The 16983-nt window shown below is 40.9% G+C and overlaps 1 protein-coding gene across 13 annotated transcripts in view; it reads left to right on the plus strand.

Annotated features, from left to right (window-relative positions):
- The window catches only part of dysf (dysferlin, limb girdle muscular dystrophy 2B (autosomal recessive)), an 84423-nt gene that overhangs the window by 28647 nt on the left and 38793 nt on the right, over nucleotides 1-16983 (plus strand). For 12 of the 13 annotated variants that reach the window (XM_032499361.1, XM_032499363.1, XM_032499367.1 and 9 more), the window contains 10 exons: nucleotides 27-104; nucleotides 2869-3050; nucleotides 3216-3356; nucleotides 3641-3670; nucleotides 3823-3858; nucleotides 4811-4852; nucleotides 5568-5669; nucleotides 6844-7005; nucleotides 12650-12827; nucleotides 12917-12990. In XM_032499361.1, the coding sequence (XP_032355252.1) occupies nucleotides 27-104; nucleotides 2869-3050; nucleotides 3216-3356; nucleotides 3641-3670; nucleotides 3823-3858; nucleotides 4811-4852; nucleotides 5568-5669; nucleotides 6844-7005; nucleotides 12650-12827; nucleotides 12917-12990 (1025 nt within the window). The remainder of the gene's footprint in view (nucleotides 1-26; nucleotides 105-2868; nucleotides 3051-3215; nucleotides 3357-3640; nucleotides 3671-3822; nucleotides 3859-4810; nucleotides 4853-5567; nucleotides 5670-6843; nucleotides 7006-12649; nucleotides 12828-12916; nucleotides 12991-16983) is intronic. The other variant, XM_032499366.1, reaches the window with a different exon arrangement.

Consider the following 16983-nt stretch of genomic DNA (forward strand, 5'->3'; position numbering starts at 1 on the left):
GTGTGTGTGTGTGTGTGTGTGTGTAGGCGGCACTCGCTACCACCTACGCTGCTATCTGTACCAAGCCAGAGACCTGCCGGCCATGGACAAAGACAGCTTCTCAGGTACTGTGCAACAGATTATTTAAAGGCTTGTTGAAGGTTTCTCATCGAGCGTCTGTCATGTATCAGGATTTATGTTGATGACCTGCGCCACCTGGTGGCTGGAAAGCATAACTTTGTAATTAAAAAGTGAAACAGACAGAAAGGAGGCAACCACAGAAACATAATCAGAAACATTGTGAGATTTAACCCAAAGGCAACCAAATCCACATTGTGTCTCTTTTACAGTGTCTTGCAGTATTTCCTGATAAAAAGAATCTTTTTTAACCTTTATTTAAGTTGATTTGAGAACAAATTCACAATCACACAGTTCATTTCATACTTGGAATCTGCCCGGTACAACCACAGTCTGATCTGCTGGCCACTGAGCAGCTCAACTGCAGCGGTCGGGGTTAAGGGCCTTGCTCAAGGGCACCTCAGTGGTGGTGATGAGGGAGGGACAAACACTGCTCTTTCACTTTACCCACCCAGATTTTTATCCTCTTGGTCTGGGGATTGAACCGGCGACCTCTCGGTCACAAGCTTCTTTAACCTCTAGTCCACCACTCCTTGTCGGAGCAATGAAGAGTGTCAGACAAAAATACTTTTGGGTGGGATGTGATAATTAACACAAACTTTCAGGTCTCTGCACTTCCACGTTTGCACTTATCGCCCCAGAAAGACAAAATGTCCCTGCTCCAGTTTTGAAACTCGACTCGACTGCGGGGACTTTCCTAACATCGAGCTTTGAGGACAACGTGGCATTAGTGAGTGTAAAGTATTAAGAAATAAATGCAGCTGTACGGGTGGGTAAAGGTCAGTATAGTGAAAAATGAAACTCATTTTTTGGGGCAAATTACCCAAAAAAAGGTTTTAAGAAGGTCAGATTAATAATAAAGTTTGGTGTAACTGATCGGTAGCACTGAAAGATGGAGGGAGAGAAAAAGCAGCGAGTGAAGTTAGAGAAAGAAAATGTTTTTCTTTTATCTGAAGAAGATCATGGAAACTACGGCTACTGTGTGTTCGTTAATCAGAAACCCACCGCAGACTCAGATGTAAAAACAGAGACGAAGCTTTAAATAGCAGAGGGATGAATAGACAGAGGAAGAGAGAAATGATAGATGATGGAGGGAGGTTGGACACACACACACACACACACACGCAGTGTAACGGATGAGTAGAGTTGATGGATGGGATTCAGTTGTGTGTTAATCTGGTGTTACATGGCGTCTGGGCATCCATGATTAAAGACTGAGTCAACGATCAAAGAGTGAGATTTTTCTTTCTTTTAACATTGAGTCTGTTTTTCATTCTTTATACTTTTATTTTTTCGCTCTTTGTTTCTCCCGTCTCATAACTGTCTGTGAACTGTTCCTCTCTTGTTGGAGCAGTTTATACTCCGACAGAGGAAGTGAACGACTGGAAAGGGCAACGCTGTTAGAAGCTACAATAACGCCCACTATTTTGGACTCTCCGGCTCTCCATCCCCTCAAAGGTCTATAATGCCAAGATGTCTGACAGACTCGTAATATGTCTGTATGGGCTTTTCAGCATTTTTAGATGTCATGGACAAAGCCATTTTACGTGATTACTTGATAGGTACTTCAGCAGAGGCCATTAGTTGGGAAGGCGGTCCTTCACCAGGACATGCTGGGCGCATTCACACCTGTACAAAGTGGACGTGTCACCCAAGACACGTTAATGCCAGGTCTGAACACAGCCTGGGTCTTTCTTTTTGTTTGTAAATGTATTTTTGGTGATGGTCTAAATTCCCAAATTTAAACATTTTCTCTTCATTCTTTAATCCCTTTTTTCCTTTTATTTCTGCATCTCCCTTCCTCCTCTCTGTCCTCCTCCTCCTCCTCCTCCTCCTCCTCGTCTCACTCCTCTCTGCTTCTCTCTTTCCAGTCTTCGTTGTGTACATGAACCCCGTGTCTCCCCACCGGGGTCCTGACACTGCTGCTTCCCTACAAACTTACATAACCCCCTGGCGTTTGTGTTGCGTTTACATGAGCTAATGGGCTGTTGGGAATGGGACGGTAATTGAATGGGTCACCAAAGGTGGTGTGTCTGTACTGTGTGTGTTTGTGTGTGTGTGTGTGTGTGTGTGTGTGTGTGTGTGTGTGTGTGTGTGTGTGTGTGTGTGTGTGTGTTGTGTTCGCTTCATAGGTTAATTGAGGGCTTGTGGGAAAATGCAATTTAGCTTCTGTTTACTCTATTACTAATGGCTCCACAGAGACTCTTTACTTGGAACAACAAACTACTCACTGTGTGTGTGTGTGTGTGTGTGTGTGTGAGAGAGAGAGACTTAGTTCTTAAATGTGTGTTTTATGCATGTGTCCACATTGGAAGGTGTGTGTGTGTGTGTGTGTGTGTGTGTGTGTGTGCGTGGGTGGGTGCGTGTGCATCTACATGGAGGAGAGTGGTTGTGACCTGGAATAACAAACTTCTCTGAGTGGTGTTCCCAGCCCTCCGTCTCGAGCTCGGCATTCCCAAGCTGCTGATGTCACTGTGTGGGACGCCGGGATATTTTGAACTCACACACACACATAAGTTTGTATTGGTATACTTGTGAGGACCCTCATCACGAATGCATTCCCTAGCTCCAAACTAGAACTCCATCCTCCACTCTAGGACAGAAACTTAAAGTGCCTGCTAAGAAAAACCTAAACCTAGGATCTGGTCGCTGCCAGTACATTTCTGTTGATTTATCTGGTCAAAGAATGCATTTAGAACAGCCCATTTAAAACTTGTATTAATGTTGTATTTTGTTGTTTCCTCTCTCCAGACCCCTACGCTATTGTGTCCTTCCTCCATCAGTCCCAGAAAACAGTGACGGTGCGTAACACTTTGAATCCCACCTGGGACCAGACGCTCGTCTTCTATGAGGTGGAGATTTTCGGCGATCCTGACGCCACGATGGCCACGCCGCCCAACGTCGTGGTTGAGCTTTACGATCAAGATACATACGTGAGTGTTTAAAGTCTGCAAATATATTTGAATAAATATATGAATTCTTTTTGCATTTTGTCTCAGCAGAGGGTGGAATGAAAAATACATATTCTTGTTCAATGTATAAAGATTGTGTTTGTGTGTGTGTGTGTGTGTGTGTGTGTGTTTGATTTAAATGTCCAGGGTGCAGATGAGTTCATGGGCCGCTGTGTGTGCCAGCCCTCCCTGACTGCCTCTCCCCATCTGGCCTGGTTTCCGATTCGCCGAGGCGACAAGAGCGCCGGCGATCTATTGGCCGCCTTCGAGCTGATATGCAGAGAAAAGGTCGGAGGTCAACCTTCCACACCTCAGCACCCTCACCCCTTACGTCATCTTCTGCTTATCCAATGTCAATATTGTCCTTTTCCTCCGCTTTTCCTCCGCTTCATATTCAAATCATGAAAATGCATGTTGTGTTTAAAGTATGAATAGACTTTATCTGTGTATAAGTGTGTGTTTTGGATTTTACAAAAATTTCGCTTCATCCTGATCTTAAACCAACAACTTTTTTATTTACATAATTTATAATTCCAATGATTTTGTAACAGTTATCCATTTTGTGTCTACAGCTAGCAGTTCACCATATTCCAGGTCAAGAGGTCAGTTTATCATTTTGAATTTTTTGAATTTACTACTACTTTTTTCTCTTTCTTCCTTTACCTTTTACTTAGATTCATCTCCCTTCATTTCCCTTTTTTATACATGTTCACCATTTAAAATCTAACCTTGTCTGTCCCTGTCTCACCTACAGGGAGACATCCTGACCGGCAGCCACGTTCTGGACGAGGTAAACACTGACCACAAGTCGCGCCATTCCCACTGCTGCGATCGACTGAAAACACAGATCTGCACGCATATTAATCCGTATTCAAGTAAAAATGACCAATAAAAGATGAAAACTGTTTGACTGTAATGTAGAGTAGCAACAATCAAATCTGTTTCGTTATGACAAGTTTCATATCTTATTAAACTAAATATCTTTAGGTTTTTGACAAAACAAGACATTTTAAAGATATCATCTTGGGTTTTGAGAAACTGTGGTTGCACATGTTTCTTTCTTACTATTTTCTGACATTTTATAGACCAAAGGATTAATTGTACTGGTAGCTGTTCTTCAGCGGCATGGCACTAGGCACAGGGACCCCCGCTTTTAGATGTTACGCCCCAAAACATCTCCCGGTGGCGAGGCGGTGAACAGGCACAATGTCTCCTGACATTTCCTGTCTAGCTAACCTTCTACAGGACTTTGTCCCCACGCCTCGTCCCATCTTCTCAACCAGAGCCAGAAGCTTGCCTTTTCGTCCTCTTCTGACGGAAAATAATCGTCAGATTAATCGATAATGAAAACAAAAATGCAGTGAAGCTCTACTTTGATGTTATCCATCAGAAGTGTGTACCTGTGTGGAAAAAGAAATTTGCGTGACCTCTGCTGGCTATTTTATCCATTCGGCAATCACTATTGGGGGAAAAAAAGGTTTACATGAATTTTCTCTGATATAATAGTTAGAAATTCAAATGATGCTCTCTTTTTATGCCTGCTTCTCCCATTCAAAACACTTAAAAAAACAAATCAGGACAAACTCAAACAAAAATGGCATGTATGGTTTTAGTGACTCTAAAATATGTGCAGAATATGTAATGTAAAGTCCTTAATATCTCGTCTGATGTTTTACCTTTTTGCTTTTCTTTTTTATGTCACCATTTTTTTCCTCTCCTTTTCTTCAATGTCGCGTCCTCAGTTGATGTTTCCAGGATTCCTCTCTGAAAACCTGCAGCAATGGGTACAATATACACACCGGAGATATACAAAACCATACCCACCCGCCCTGTTTAATGTCTGCATATTAATTTACTGTACAGCTCACACAGATAACTTCATCATGTTACAGACCGGCCCATCTCCTAAATCTATTCATGCACCTATTTTTTCGTTGCTTAATAATCAAAAAGTCCGCTAACAACATTTCTTTCCTAAAATATATTTGCTTGATTTGGTGCAGAAGGCCAAAGAGGACATTTTGTAAGGACAATATTTTTGATGGTTGTCCTCACACAGCCTTTGGACATAAAAGGTTTGTGATTCTGACCTGACAAACTTTGTTTCGTGAGATCACAGAATACACACATGTATTTGTGATCGAAGTTTTTTCAATCAGCATCCAATGTTATGTCTTTAAAAAGTAATAATTCTGTATTTAATGGTGAATAAGCAGGATTATACATTATAAAACAAGGCAAATAAACTACGTCCTCTCTAGCCTTTCTCTACTTATTCCCAGTAACAGCCTAGTTTTGTTTTATATTTGTCATTTGTGTGTTTTTAACATTCTAAAAAACATTTGACTTTTTAATACTAAACATTGGGTAACTTGATTTATTTACATAACTTTGAAAGAACTACGTTTGCTTGGCAGGGAACAGCATGGCTCGTTTCATATGTTTTTGTCCCGTGTCTCCTTTTGATGACTTACCCCTGTCCTGTGTTCTTATTGGCAGCCGGAGGAGTCGGACCTTCCTCACCTGCCCCCTCAGAGAGAGCCCAACATCTTCATGGTTCCTCAGGGAATCAAACCGGTTCTGCAGAGAACCGCCATCGAGGTATCGACAAGATCTGCTCCAACGACTGCTACGTGCTTAATTTTTCAGTTTAACTTCTCACTACCTCCAGTTTCTTGACAGCTTCTCATGTTAAAAGAGTAGTCAGGCAAAAATATATTTATTAAATACTCACCTCCCTGAATCTTGAAAGATGGCTCTGAAAATGTTTCTGTCTTGCTCCTTCTGTGGAGGATGGTACAGTAACTGTGCATTATGGTAACCGTGCAGTTCCTGTGGACTTCAATAGTAACCGAAAATCAATACAAGTTATCCAAACAACCACAGACGCTTCTAAAAGGGTAACTACCGTTTTTTTTTTCCTATGTTTTTGTGTGTAAGTGATGGATGAGAAGAACAATCTTTGACATTGGTCCAGGAATAAGCGAGATCGCTGCAGGCGGCAGTGGCGAAACAAGCAATGTAAATTAATTGGGCAAAAGTGCTTGTTTTGGCACTGACAATATCAGATTATTATTGTAAGTGTCTGACAACATTATAGAAAGGATCCCTTCAGAGATGGAACTTTAAAACCTCTTTGAGACTTTTTCATTTAACCAAAAACAGCTCTCAAGTTGCTAGCACTAAACCCACCAGAATCCATTTAAAAAAAACAATACTTTTAGCATGTACAGAGCCTCACGGATGTTTTTATGTTTAAAGAAAGGATCTTACTTTTTTAACAGAAAGGTCGACCTCCTTAGAAATCCTTTCCATAATGTTGTCAGACACTTAGAACATCAATCTGAGCCTGTCAGTGGCAAGACGAGCACCTTTGTGAACGTAAACATAAGCTAGACAATTGCCCTATTAACTTACGTTGTAGCTTGTTTTGCTGCTGCCAACTGCAGCGATCTTGCTTAATTCTGGACCAATTTCAAAGATTGTCGTTCCCATCCATCACTTAGACACAAAAACCTAGAAAAATGAGGTCCAGGTTGAAAAAAACGGCAGTTACCCTTTAAAGACATAAATCAAGATTTTGGGAAAAGTGTTTATTTGCATTTTTACTGAGAGTTGGATGAGAAGATGAACACCACTGTTATGTCTGTCAAGTCAACATAAAGTTGCAGCCAGTTGTACAGTTGAGCTATAGGAAAACTGTGATTTCATAGAGTAAACAATTAGCTGATTATTGAAAAAAATAACTAAAAGCCCTTCCTGTCCCCTCTGTCAGATCTTAGCGTGGGGCGTTCGCAACCTGAAAAGTTTCCAGCTGGCGAGCATTACCTCCCCGAGCCTGCAGGTGGAGTGCGGCGGCGTCATGGTCCAGAGCTGCGTCATCCGCAGCATGAAGAAGAAGCCCAACTTTGACGTCAACACGCTCATCCTTGATGTGGTGAGAGCACAGAGACACGCTGTACTGTACACATACACACATTACGCACATGCAATCAGTGCGGAGGCTCACTGCTTTGAGTGGCTAATGAGTGTTCTGCTGTGATGTGGTTTGCGTCATGTCATGTCTCATTTATCTTCATCAGCGTGTGCTGCAATAATAGACTCTACTGTTCCTTCTCTTCTTTCAAAAAAGTAGAAATCTTCCGATTGCATACAAGCAGTTATTCTGAATGTGGACCGTGTAGAAGTCACATCTTTTAGACGCTTCTGGCTCGCTTGCAGAGCTGTTTTTCCATCAGGAGGGGAATATTTCTGCAGGGTGGGGGACTTGTCCCATGGCTACCAACGTATACATTACTAATTCAGGGCAAATGCAGGGTGGAGAGTTTCTGCAAATGCTGACTAGATGCTTTTAAAGTGGATGTCGCTGCAGAACGGGGTCGTTCATGTCACTGAATTGGATTCCCCGTAAACCAGACAACATGCGAGTAAATCCTCAAGCAGATATGACAGATAGACCTGGCGTCAAAGAGCCTTAACAATAAAATATATTCTCTTTAGGTTTTGTAATTCAACAGCATTGGAAGTCATCTATCTCTAGTTACCCCATAAAGCAAGAAGGACAAAGCAGATGTCAAGAAACTTTAATTTCATAGTGGTCACATTTGCTTCGATATTCACTGTAGAAATTCACTCTCATTTTCACTTTAGCCACCAATGTAGATTCATACAGTATATTGATGTAAACGCCCTGTCTTGCAATGTATGTCATACATAGACATAAAATACTTGTCTGGGAGGAAGAGGGCCAAGTCAAGGTTCAAGGTTTTGAATTCTCTCCATCAAGCTTTTTTTTGTTTCTTTGGTCACTTCTTTTTTTTCTCTTTGCTGATGTTTCTCCTGCATCAGCCAGAACCACAATACAGTTCCCCCTCTTACTTCCGTTTTACTGGCCAACGTACTACTTATAGACAAACTTTGTTGTCTTTGTGCGATAAACCGTCTTCTGATTAATCTGCTTTTGTAGATCATGTAGTGGCATCAAATTGAGAATGTTTCTTAAAACATCAAAAGACGTTTTGTAGCTGTACAGTGTATGTAAGCACAGGTCCCCTCTATAAGACAAGGCCAAGAAAGGTGGACAGAAACACAACTCCATAATATTTTCATGTCTATTTTAAGTTTTTTTTTCCCCAAAGTGGCCAAAGAAATCCACATTTTTGTCTTGTCCAACTGGCCTGTAATGTCAACAGCAGACACAAAGTCAGTTAGAACAGACAGCAGGAAAAGTTTAGCTACGACTTAATGTATCCCATGCTAGTAACAGGAAAAGTAAAACTGTTTTGCCAAGGCCTTTTTTTAACTGAACAAGCAGGATTTTAGCATTTGTAGCACTTGCGTCGTCTGATGCCAGTGGCGAAGCATTAACAGTGTTGAATAGTCTTAAAATTATGAGCCACTTTCTGGCCGGATTCAACGGCAGCAGCGATGCTCTTTTAAAATTCTGGTGTTGTTTTCAGTTCTTACCGTATTTGTGTGACACACATGTATGGGCTTTTCTACTTTTACTAGAGATGAAACCACAGGAAGCTGCAATCAAAGACAGCAGTTTATGTGGCACCCAAAAGGCTCGAGCTGTGGTCATTCTTTCAAGGTCAAAGCTTACTCATGCTAATTAAGGATTATGTTTATTAGTTACTGTAAGAATTACTTCTTTCTTCGGTTGCTTTTATGGAGTTAGACTGCAGTAAAATGATGCATTTGCTTTATTCTTAATGCAAATAAACAATTGGACATGTGGTAGCTTTGAACTAGTTGGTTATTTTGTGGTCACAGAAGTCTCTGATGCTGAAATGTATCCCAGAATCGTTTTTTTTTTACAGGATTGTTGATGCGGGAAACAGTTCATCTGGGAGTCAGTCCTCAGCCATACTCATCGCTTAGTGAAGTAATCCGTGAGTTATCGGTGTTGATCCACAAGTGTGGTACTTAAGGGTTATTGTCCGCTGTATGTCGGCAGAAGTCTAAAGAGGCCAGGGAGTGTCAGAGGGACATTTTTGACAAATCCCTCCCTCAGATGTATCATTTCTGCCCATAGTCTTATTTATTTTCCACTATTGGGGTCATAAACTGTTACTGTTTTTAAATGTGAGACATGCAACACATCTTATGATAACAATGCGGAGATGCACGCAGGAGGAGCAGCCGATAGCAGCTCTATTCTGCTCTCTGCTCCGTTCACACTTATCATTTTCTCATTCATTATACGTTATTTCACCAGCAACACATCCACTATTAATCAGAATCTTCATGTATATCACGGTCGGTAGATAAACTGGTTGCTGGACGCTGACTATCGCTGAACCCACGGACGGAGCTACAACATGGTGTTTGAATCGTGTGTGTTGACATGGACATGGATATTGCATTTATGAGGGTTATCCCGTTTTTGATTATATTCAAGATATGATGTTTACCTAGCACACACAGAAATCATGTTATTCATATCTGCGTACAGGCTCGCTGACAGCTGTCTGCTCTGAGTGCATCCATTACTCTCTCTCTCTCTCTCTTACAAAATGCTCCAGTATAATATTTTCATGATCTGGTCATTATGATGTGATAAAAGTACACTAGTAGCACACTCTCATACACGTTAAATATTATAAGACCATCTGATTTCTGGCGCAGTAAACGCTTCGGCGGGCATTTTTGTGCGTACTTTAAAATAGAATCCTGTTAGGAACCACTACTTTAATCTTGAGTTATATGTTGTGTTTTATAAGCTGATCATGTGTCTTGTAATGTAAAAATCTTAATATAAAGAGTGTGATTTGTTATTGGTACGTGGCTCTCTAGAAATCTCATTGTTGTTGCCTAAAAATCAAGAGCCTTCGCCCTATTTTTCAAAATAAAATTGAAGCTAATGTTCCGGATGAATCTAGAGCTGATTATATAATGTGTAAAGATAGATTATTTTATGGACTTTTGTTGGCTAACCTACATGCCTCTCTACATCCTAAGTTCACTTCCTTGTCACACCGTTTGTAGATATGATATAGAAAGTTTGATTCAGTCATTTATTTTAGCCAACACGACATTTATTACATATTCTTCAAACTGTGAATATACATTGATATAATAACTCCAACCTAAGTGTTTTCTTATAAAAACCTTAACTGAAATATGGAAATATTACGCAGGTTTTTTCCGAACAGCGGCTCCAGAACAGGCTCGGAGAGTTTAATGTTAACAATATTAAGGTCTGAAGTTGATCACCTCAGTGTTATATTATGACAGGTTTAACTGCAGTTTGGAAAACATTCACGTATTTTCCCCTCAAACACGTTTTCTTGCTTTGGCTCCAGCAGTTCAATGTTAACAAGATTAAGGTCCTGTGTTGACCACCGCAAGAGTGTGACGGCCTCAATCGGACTGTGGAAATATGCACATATTTTTCCTTTAAATTCAGCCCCTGAACCAAGTCCAAGCATTTAATGTTAACAATATTAAGGTCCTAAGTTGACTGCATAAGTGTTTTCGTATGCCACGGGGGCATAAGAAAATGTCATGTGCATAGTTTCCTTAAATGCAACTCTTTGAAGAGTCTGACTGCCTAATGTTAGCTCTCTCAGTTTATTGTGTGAGTTTAGCATCATCAGCCCCACTTAAGCCCTTTTTAAAGACCGAGGGATCAAATGGATTATAGTTACAAACTCTCTTTTTTTCTTCTTGAGCCTGCCTGGCAAAACAAAGTAATGGTGAAGTGCACAAATCTCCTGCACGTAATCTCCGCTTTGCTGGTGTACATAAATGTGACATTTCTGTATGGAGGACTAAAGCTGTTATCTCCATCATAATAAATAAATGAAGAAAAAGGAAGAAAAGAAAGATGCATTTTGAAAATCAATAAATATGAACAGAAAAAAAACAAACGTAACAATTTTATTTATTTATTTTTCTATTCCCATTTCTACTTCTTTTTCAAAAACAATTAATTTATAAATAAGTAAATAATAATTATTTCCCAATACGTATATTTACATTTGTTTCTGTTTTTATTTATCTCCCTATTTTTTTCAATGTTTCTGTTTTTATTTGTTCCTGTATTTCTTCACAATTCTAATCCAAAAATAAGTAATTTGTCAAATAAGTCATTACCTTTTATTCATTTACTCTTCTTTTTCTGCGTATATCTATGTATTTTCAGGTTAACCTGCACATTTATGTGATAATTGAGTAATTTCTTTTATTTATTTATTTATTAATTTATTAATTTATTGAGCCATTTATTTATCTGTTACAATGGCAGCTTTCAGCCTCCATATTTCCAGAACAACACGCACAGAAAAATAACAATAATTCAAATTGTCAAGTTGTGGTGGCATTCAATGACAGTCAGTGGTTTCAAAGTGCGTTCTTGCTGAAATGCGGCACAGCGTGGAAAATAACCGAGTAAGCCATATTGTCATCTAAGATAAATGTTGCTTTTCATGGCGTCACTTTACACGTAAACATTTATTTTAAATCGCAACCTGAGATCATAATCCAAAGTTGGCCCCCTGATTTCTTTCACAAAGATCAAATCTCTAGCTCGATGGGTTCAGTCATTTCTTCCTTTGCGTGGGCGGGGCCAGCTGAGGTGTAATGATGCCCTGATTGGACTGTCACCAAGGCATGACCAATCAACTTCAGACAGTCAGCAGCCATAGCCAATCAGCAGCAGGCGGGCAGGTGGCATAGCCAATTAAAGTCAGGCATAAGTCAGGATGTGTCTTTTTTTATTCATCTTGCCTTTTTTCCCCTTCTTTTTTATGTATTCTTTCCGTTTTTTGTCATGATTTTCTCTTTTTTTTTAATACCTCATTTTTAATGTAAAGATTATTCATTTATTTTTGTGGCTTTTTAGGCCTTCAATCGTAACTTGTTCTGCATTACCCTGCGGGGGCTCTAATTCGCAACAATGAATATTGATCAGCTCACTTTACATTAACCTTTACCTAATCTTTAATCCCGAGCACTCACATCAAAAGTTTAATGAAGTCTGGTGTCATTTTATCTTTGGGGCATGTTAGGCCTATTTGATTGGACAGCTCAGTTCTGAAAGCGGAGTGAGAGGAGGAATGAGATGCGGAAAAGGGCGGCAGGTCGGAAACCATACTGCGGCTGCTGCGACGAGGACTGAGCCTCTGTACATGGGCGCACGATCTACCAGTGATTTACCCAGGTGCTGGGGGGGGGGGGGGGATATCAACTGGTCTCACAATTCAATTTGATATCCTGATGCATCATGACGCGTCACCTCCTTATTATATTTTTCTACACATGGTTTCATCAACAATTTCAAGCAGTCAGGTATAAATGAACTCCCCTTTTTATTGTATCTGCTCTTAAAAAAGACACTTCCTGAATCTAGTGGAGTCGGAACACAGCAGGCAACAGACAAAAGGCAAACACTAAAAAAGCTGTGTCTGGAAAATCAACAAGTAACATCATAAGGCAATAATCGATTATGTCTGTTACTGCATCGATGCAGAAAGATCTAGGTCTGCATCGGGATGCCAGGTGCTCATCTCTCTCTGTCTCTCTCTCTCTCTCTCTCTCTCTCTCTCTCTCTCTCTCTCTCTTCATTCCTTCCACAGAGTCTCCCCTGCGAGGAGCTCTACATGCCGCCGATCATCATCAAAGTCATCGACAACCGTCAGTTTGGGAGGAAGCCAGTGGTCGGTCAGTGCACCATCCGGTCGCTGGAGGAGTATCGCTGCAGCCTAGAGGAGGAACAAGAGGTGGAGGCGGAGGACGAGGACGAGGACTGGAGACGTAAGACATGGATGGAAATGTCTCGTAAAGAGCCAGACTGATAGTCAATGTTACAAATATCGTTCTGCTGTGTGTTTTTGTATGTGCAGGTGAGACGCCCCACTTTGTTTCCGGGGAGGTTTTTATTGACATCGATGACGAGGAGCCGCTCATGCCTGACCAGGTAAAACCCTCCTGTCACTTAGACGGTTAAATGTGCTTTGTGTGAACAGTACCGCATCATTTCTGAGCAATAAGTGCTATTATCATAAATGAAAAATCATCACTGCCTCTAAGCTTAGTGTATCCCATAAAAAGACAAAAAAAAACATTGATATGTTATACTTTACTTCCCCACACTCTCTGAAGGTTTTGAGTCACAAATATATAGTTTATTTGTTTAAAAATATACTGATGCTAGTTTTTATCAAAATACCGTCGAAGTCGAAATAGTACAATTTGATTACTCCACATTTGGTGCTCTAGAGATTATTTGTGGCAGCAGGCGTGTGTGTGTGTGTGTGTGGGACTGAGTCCACATAAACTACAGTGTGCGTGTTCATAGTAATAAAGCAAGGAAGATGTCACCCAGTGTAACAGTGGCTCATTGATGTGTTTGTACAACAACAAACGTCTATGGCATAGAGGAAGGACATATATCAGGCTTTAAATACACACACAATACTTGCTAGTTAGTGAGGATGATTTGCAGCCCAAGGTCCTACATTTTAGCCCCCTTTTTTGAATTTATTTTAGATACGTTTGACAAGTGCATTTCAGCAGGGAAGCTGAGAATCTCAATTTAATGTCCTGCCATATTAAAGGACACCTGTGCTTACTGGTGACAAACTCATTGCGTTTCCTGTAGTTGCTTCACAATAAAAGCCACCCCCTAGTAACCTAGATGAGTGTTTTTAATTTTAAGTTTTGAAGCAGCAGGAAATGTTTCTAAAAATAATAATGTATACTTTATTAATCCAGCAAGGGGAAATGACAATTTACACTCTGTTGTTATTACACACATATGTTCAGTACCTATTAATGCACTAAATGGAGAAATTTCAGAGTAGGGGGGGGGGGGGGGCTGCTGCCCATGGAAAGGTGCCCGAGCAGTTGGGTGTTCGGTGCCTTGCTCAAGAGCACCTTGGTAGTGACCAGGAGGTGAAGTGGCACCTCTCCAGCAAACCAGTCTACCACCATACTTTGGTCCGTACAGGACTTGAACCAGCGACCCTCCGGTTCCCAACCAAACTCTAATAATCAATCGATGCTGTCACAAGTATCACTTTTATTGAACAAATCAAAGCATTAGATTCATAAAAGAAATGCTGCTTTTCCTCACGTTAGTTTGGTGAGAGAAGAACTTCAGCTGAACTTTTGTTCTCCAGTTGCTCTTCATTACAGCCGAACTGACTGTGAGTAGTTTAATACCCAATGATCCAGCGATTTTCCTAATGTGCGTGTGTGTGTGTTTGTGTGCGTGCGTGCGCGTGCGCTTGACATTTCTGTTGCATGCTTGTGCATCTTTGTATGAGTGCTTAAATGTGTGCTTTTTCAGTTCTGGGGTGTAAAAGGCCAAGTAGGAAACACTTATTTTTCCACAGGGATCGTGTGTGTGTGTGTGTGTGTGTGTGTGTGTTGTGTGTGTGTGTGTGTGTGTGTGTGTGTGTGTGTGTGTGTGTGTGTGTTTGTGTGTGTGTATGTGTGTGTGTGTGTCAGTGTGTGTGTCTGAGAGAGCTCTCAGTGGTACCAGCAGCATAAATAAACATGTTCTGACATGATGACATGGCAACCGTCTCTGTGGTCGGTGGGAGACCCGCGCTCGTCACCAATCATTAACATTCTCTCTCTCCTTCTCCCTCGGCCTGTTTTCGCCAAGTTAAAGACATTTAGTTTTCTGTCTCGCTTTCCTCCTTTCTTTCCTTTGCTGTTAAAGGACAAACATGGAAACTATTTTCCAATCGACCTAATCCCAAATTCAAATTACTCCAGTTTCACACAATTGACATTTTATCACGCACACATACTCAAAGCCACAGACATGACCACACATTCCTGAGGACACACATTCAGAAAAAGATGTTGTTAAATGGCGTTTCTTTATTTAGAGACAGGCATATTGTCTGCACAACACTCTCCCTTCTAGAGCTCCACGTGAAAGACCCCCGCAGTACCAAAAGTCCCATCAGAACAAAACGCTTCAACCGGCAAATGACGGACCACAGTGAGAGCGATCATTGTCGGACAGTTTTAAGCCATTACAGTTTTTTTTAATGCGTTTGATTTAAATTTCCTCCATGGTCTGATAAATAAGCCTGTTGCAAATACGTTTGCAAAACATTGTTTTGATTACATGCTCGTTCACTTTCTTGCCAAGAGTTAGAACACAAAGCTGCAGATGGCTAACTTAGCTTAGCATAAAAACTGGAAATGGGGTGGGAAACAGATACCCTCGTTGTGTCAAAGGTTACAAAACCCCCCTATCCCCTCTACCATTGTCTCTTTTACTCATGCACTGTAACCCTGAACCTATCTAATCACTTGGACCGGACATTAAAGGTCCCATGGCATGAAAACTTCCCTTTATGAGGTTTTATAAAATGCATTCCTCAGAGTGTCTATGGTCCCCCGGTGGCTAGAAAGGACGATACGTGTAAACCGAGCCCTGGGTATCCTGCTCTGCCTTTGAGAAAATGAAAGCTCAGAGGGGCCGATCTGGAATCTTGCTCCTTATGAGGTCATGAAGGGCATGATTACCTCACCTTTCTCTGCTTTCCCCGCCCAGAGAATTTGGCCCCCCCATGAGAGAGAGACATCATGGCTTTTAAACAGGCAAAGTGGCCGTTGGTCAAGGCCGCATGGCTGTAATTTTGCATCTAGGCTGCATTTTGGGAAAGAGACTTCATATACAGTATTAGGGGACCACTAAGGTCTATATAAAAGAGACTTCAGATACAGTATTAGGGACCACTAAGGTCTATATAAAGAGACTTCATATACCGTATAGGGACCACTAAGGTCTATATAAAAGAGACTTCAGATACAGTATAGGGACCATAAGGTCTATATAAAAGAGATCATTATAACAGTATTAGGGACCACTAAGGTTATATAAAAGAGATTCAGAACAGTTAGGGGACCACTAAGGTCTATATAAAAGAGACTTCAGATTCAGTATTAGGGGACCACTAGGGTCTATATAAAGAGACTTCAGATACAGTATTAGGGGACCACTAAGGTCTATATAAAAGAGACTTCAGATACAGTATTAGGAGACCACTAAGGTCTATATAAAAGAGACTTCAGTACAGTATTAGGGGACCACTAGGGTCTATATAAAAGAGAATCAGATACATATAGGGACCACAAGGTCTATAAAAAGAGACTTTAGATACAGTATTAGGGGACCACAAGGTCTGTATAAAAGAGACTTCAGATACAGTATTAGGGACCACTAGGGTCTATATAAAAGAGACTTCAGATCCAGTATTAGGGACCACTAGGGTCTATATAAAAGAGACTTTAGATACAGTATTAGGGGACCACTAGGGTCTATATAAAAGAGACCTTATACCTCAGAAGAATAAGAACATCTTAGAGTGACGAAGTATAGCGATTTACACAATAATGCCACCAAAAATGAGATTTAAAAAAAAGTATTCAGGAATTCTGTCAACGGGTCAACGCCGAAATCGTCAGACAAATTCAAGGAATGGCAATAGACTCTGTTGTTTATGAACAAATTACAAACCGGCTATGTGACCGTAGCGTAATCAGCCTCATGTCCTGTCCTCCTGTACTACACCCCGGAGCCACGTCTGGCCTGAACCAAACGGGGTATTACCAGTCAGTGAGCACGCGCCTGACACAGACAATCTTCTGTTGTGTGCATATTTACCCTACAAACCTGAGAGTGGTATCCTAGCTACGTCTCGGCAAGAGAGAAATAAGTTTGTATTTCCAAAAATGTTTACTCTTCTATTAAGCTGAGTCAGCCGAGGATATCCAACATCAAACTTCACTACGGAGGAAATGCAAAGTCTGTAAACGCACAAAACAACATCATTTGGTCTCATTGGTTTGGCAGATGGCTGGAGGCTTTCACACACTCTGTTTTGGGGGCAAACATAAATAATGTGCACACACACACACAGACACACACACACACACACACACA

Source organism: Etheostoma spectabile, chromosome 19 (assembly GCF_008692095.1).
Source record: "Etheostoma spectabile isolate EspeVRDwgs_2016 chromosome 19, UIUC_Espe_1.0, whole genome shotgun sequence".
NCBI lineage: Eukaryota > Metazoa > Chordata > Actinopteri > Perciformes > Percidae > Etheostoma > Etheostoma spectabile.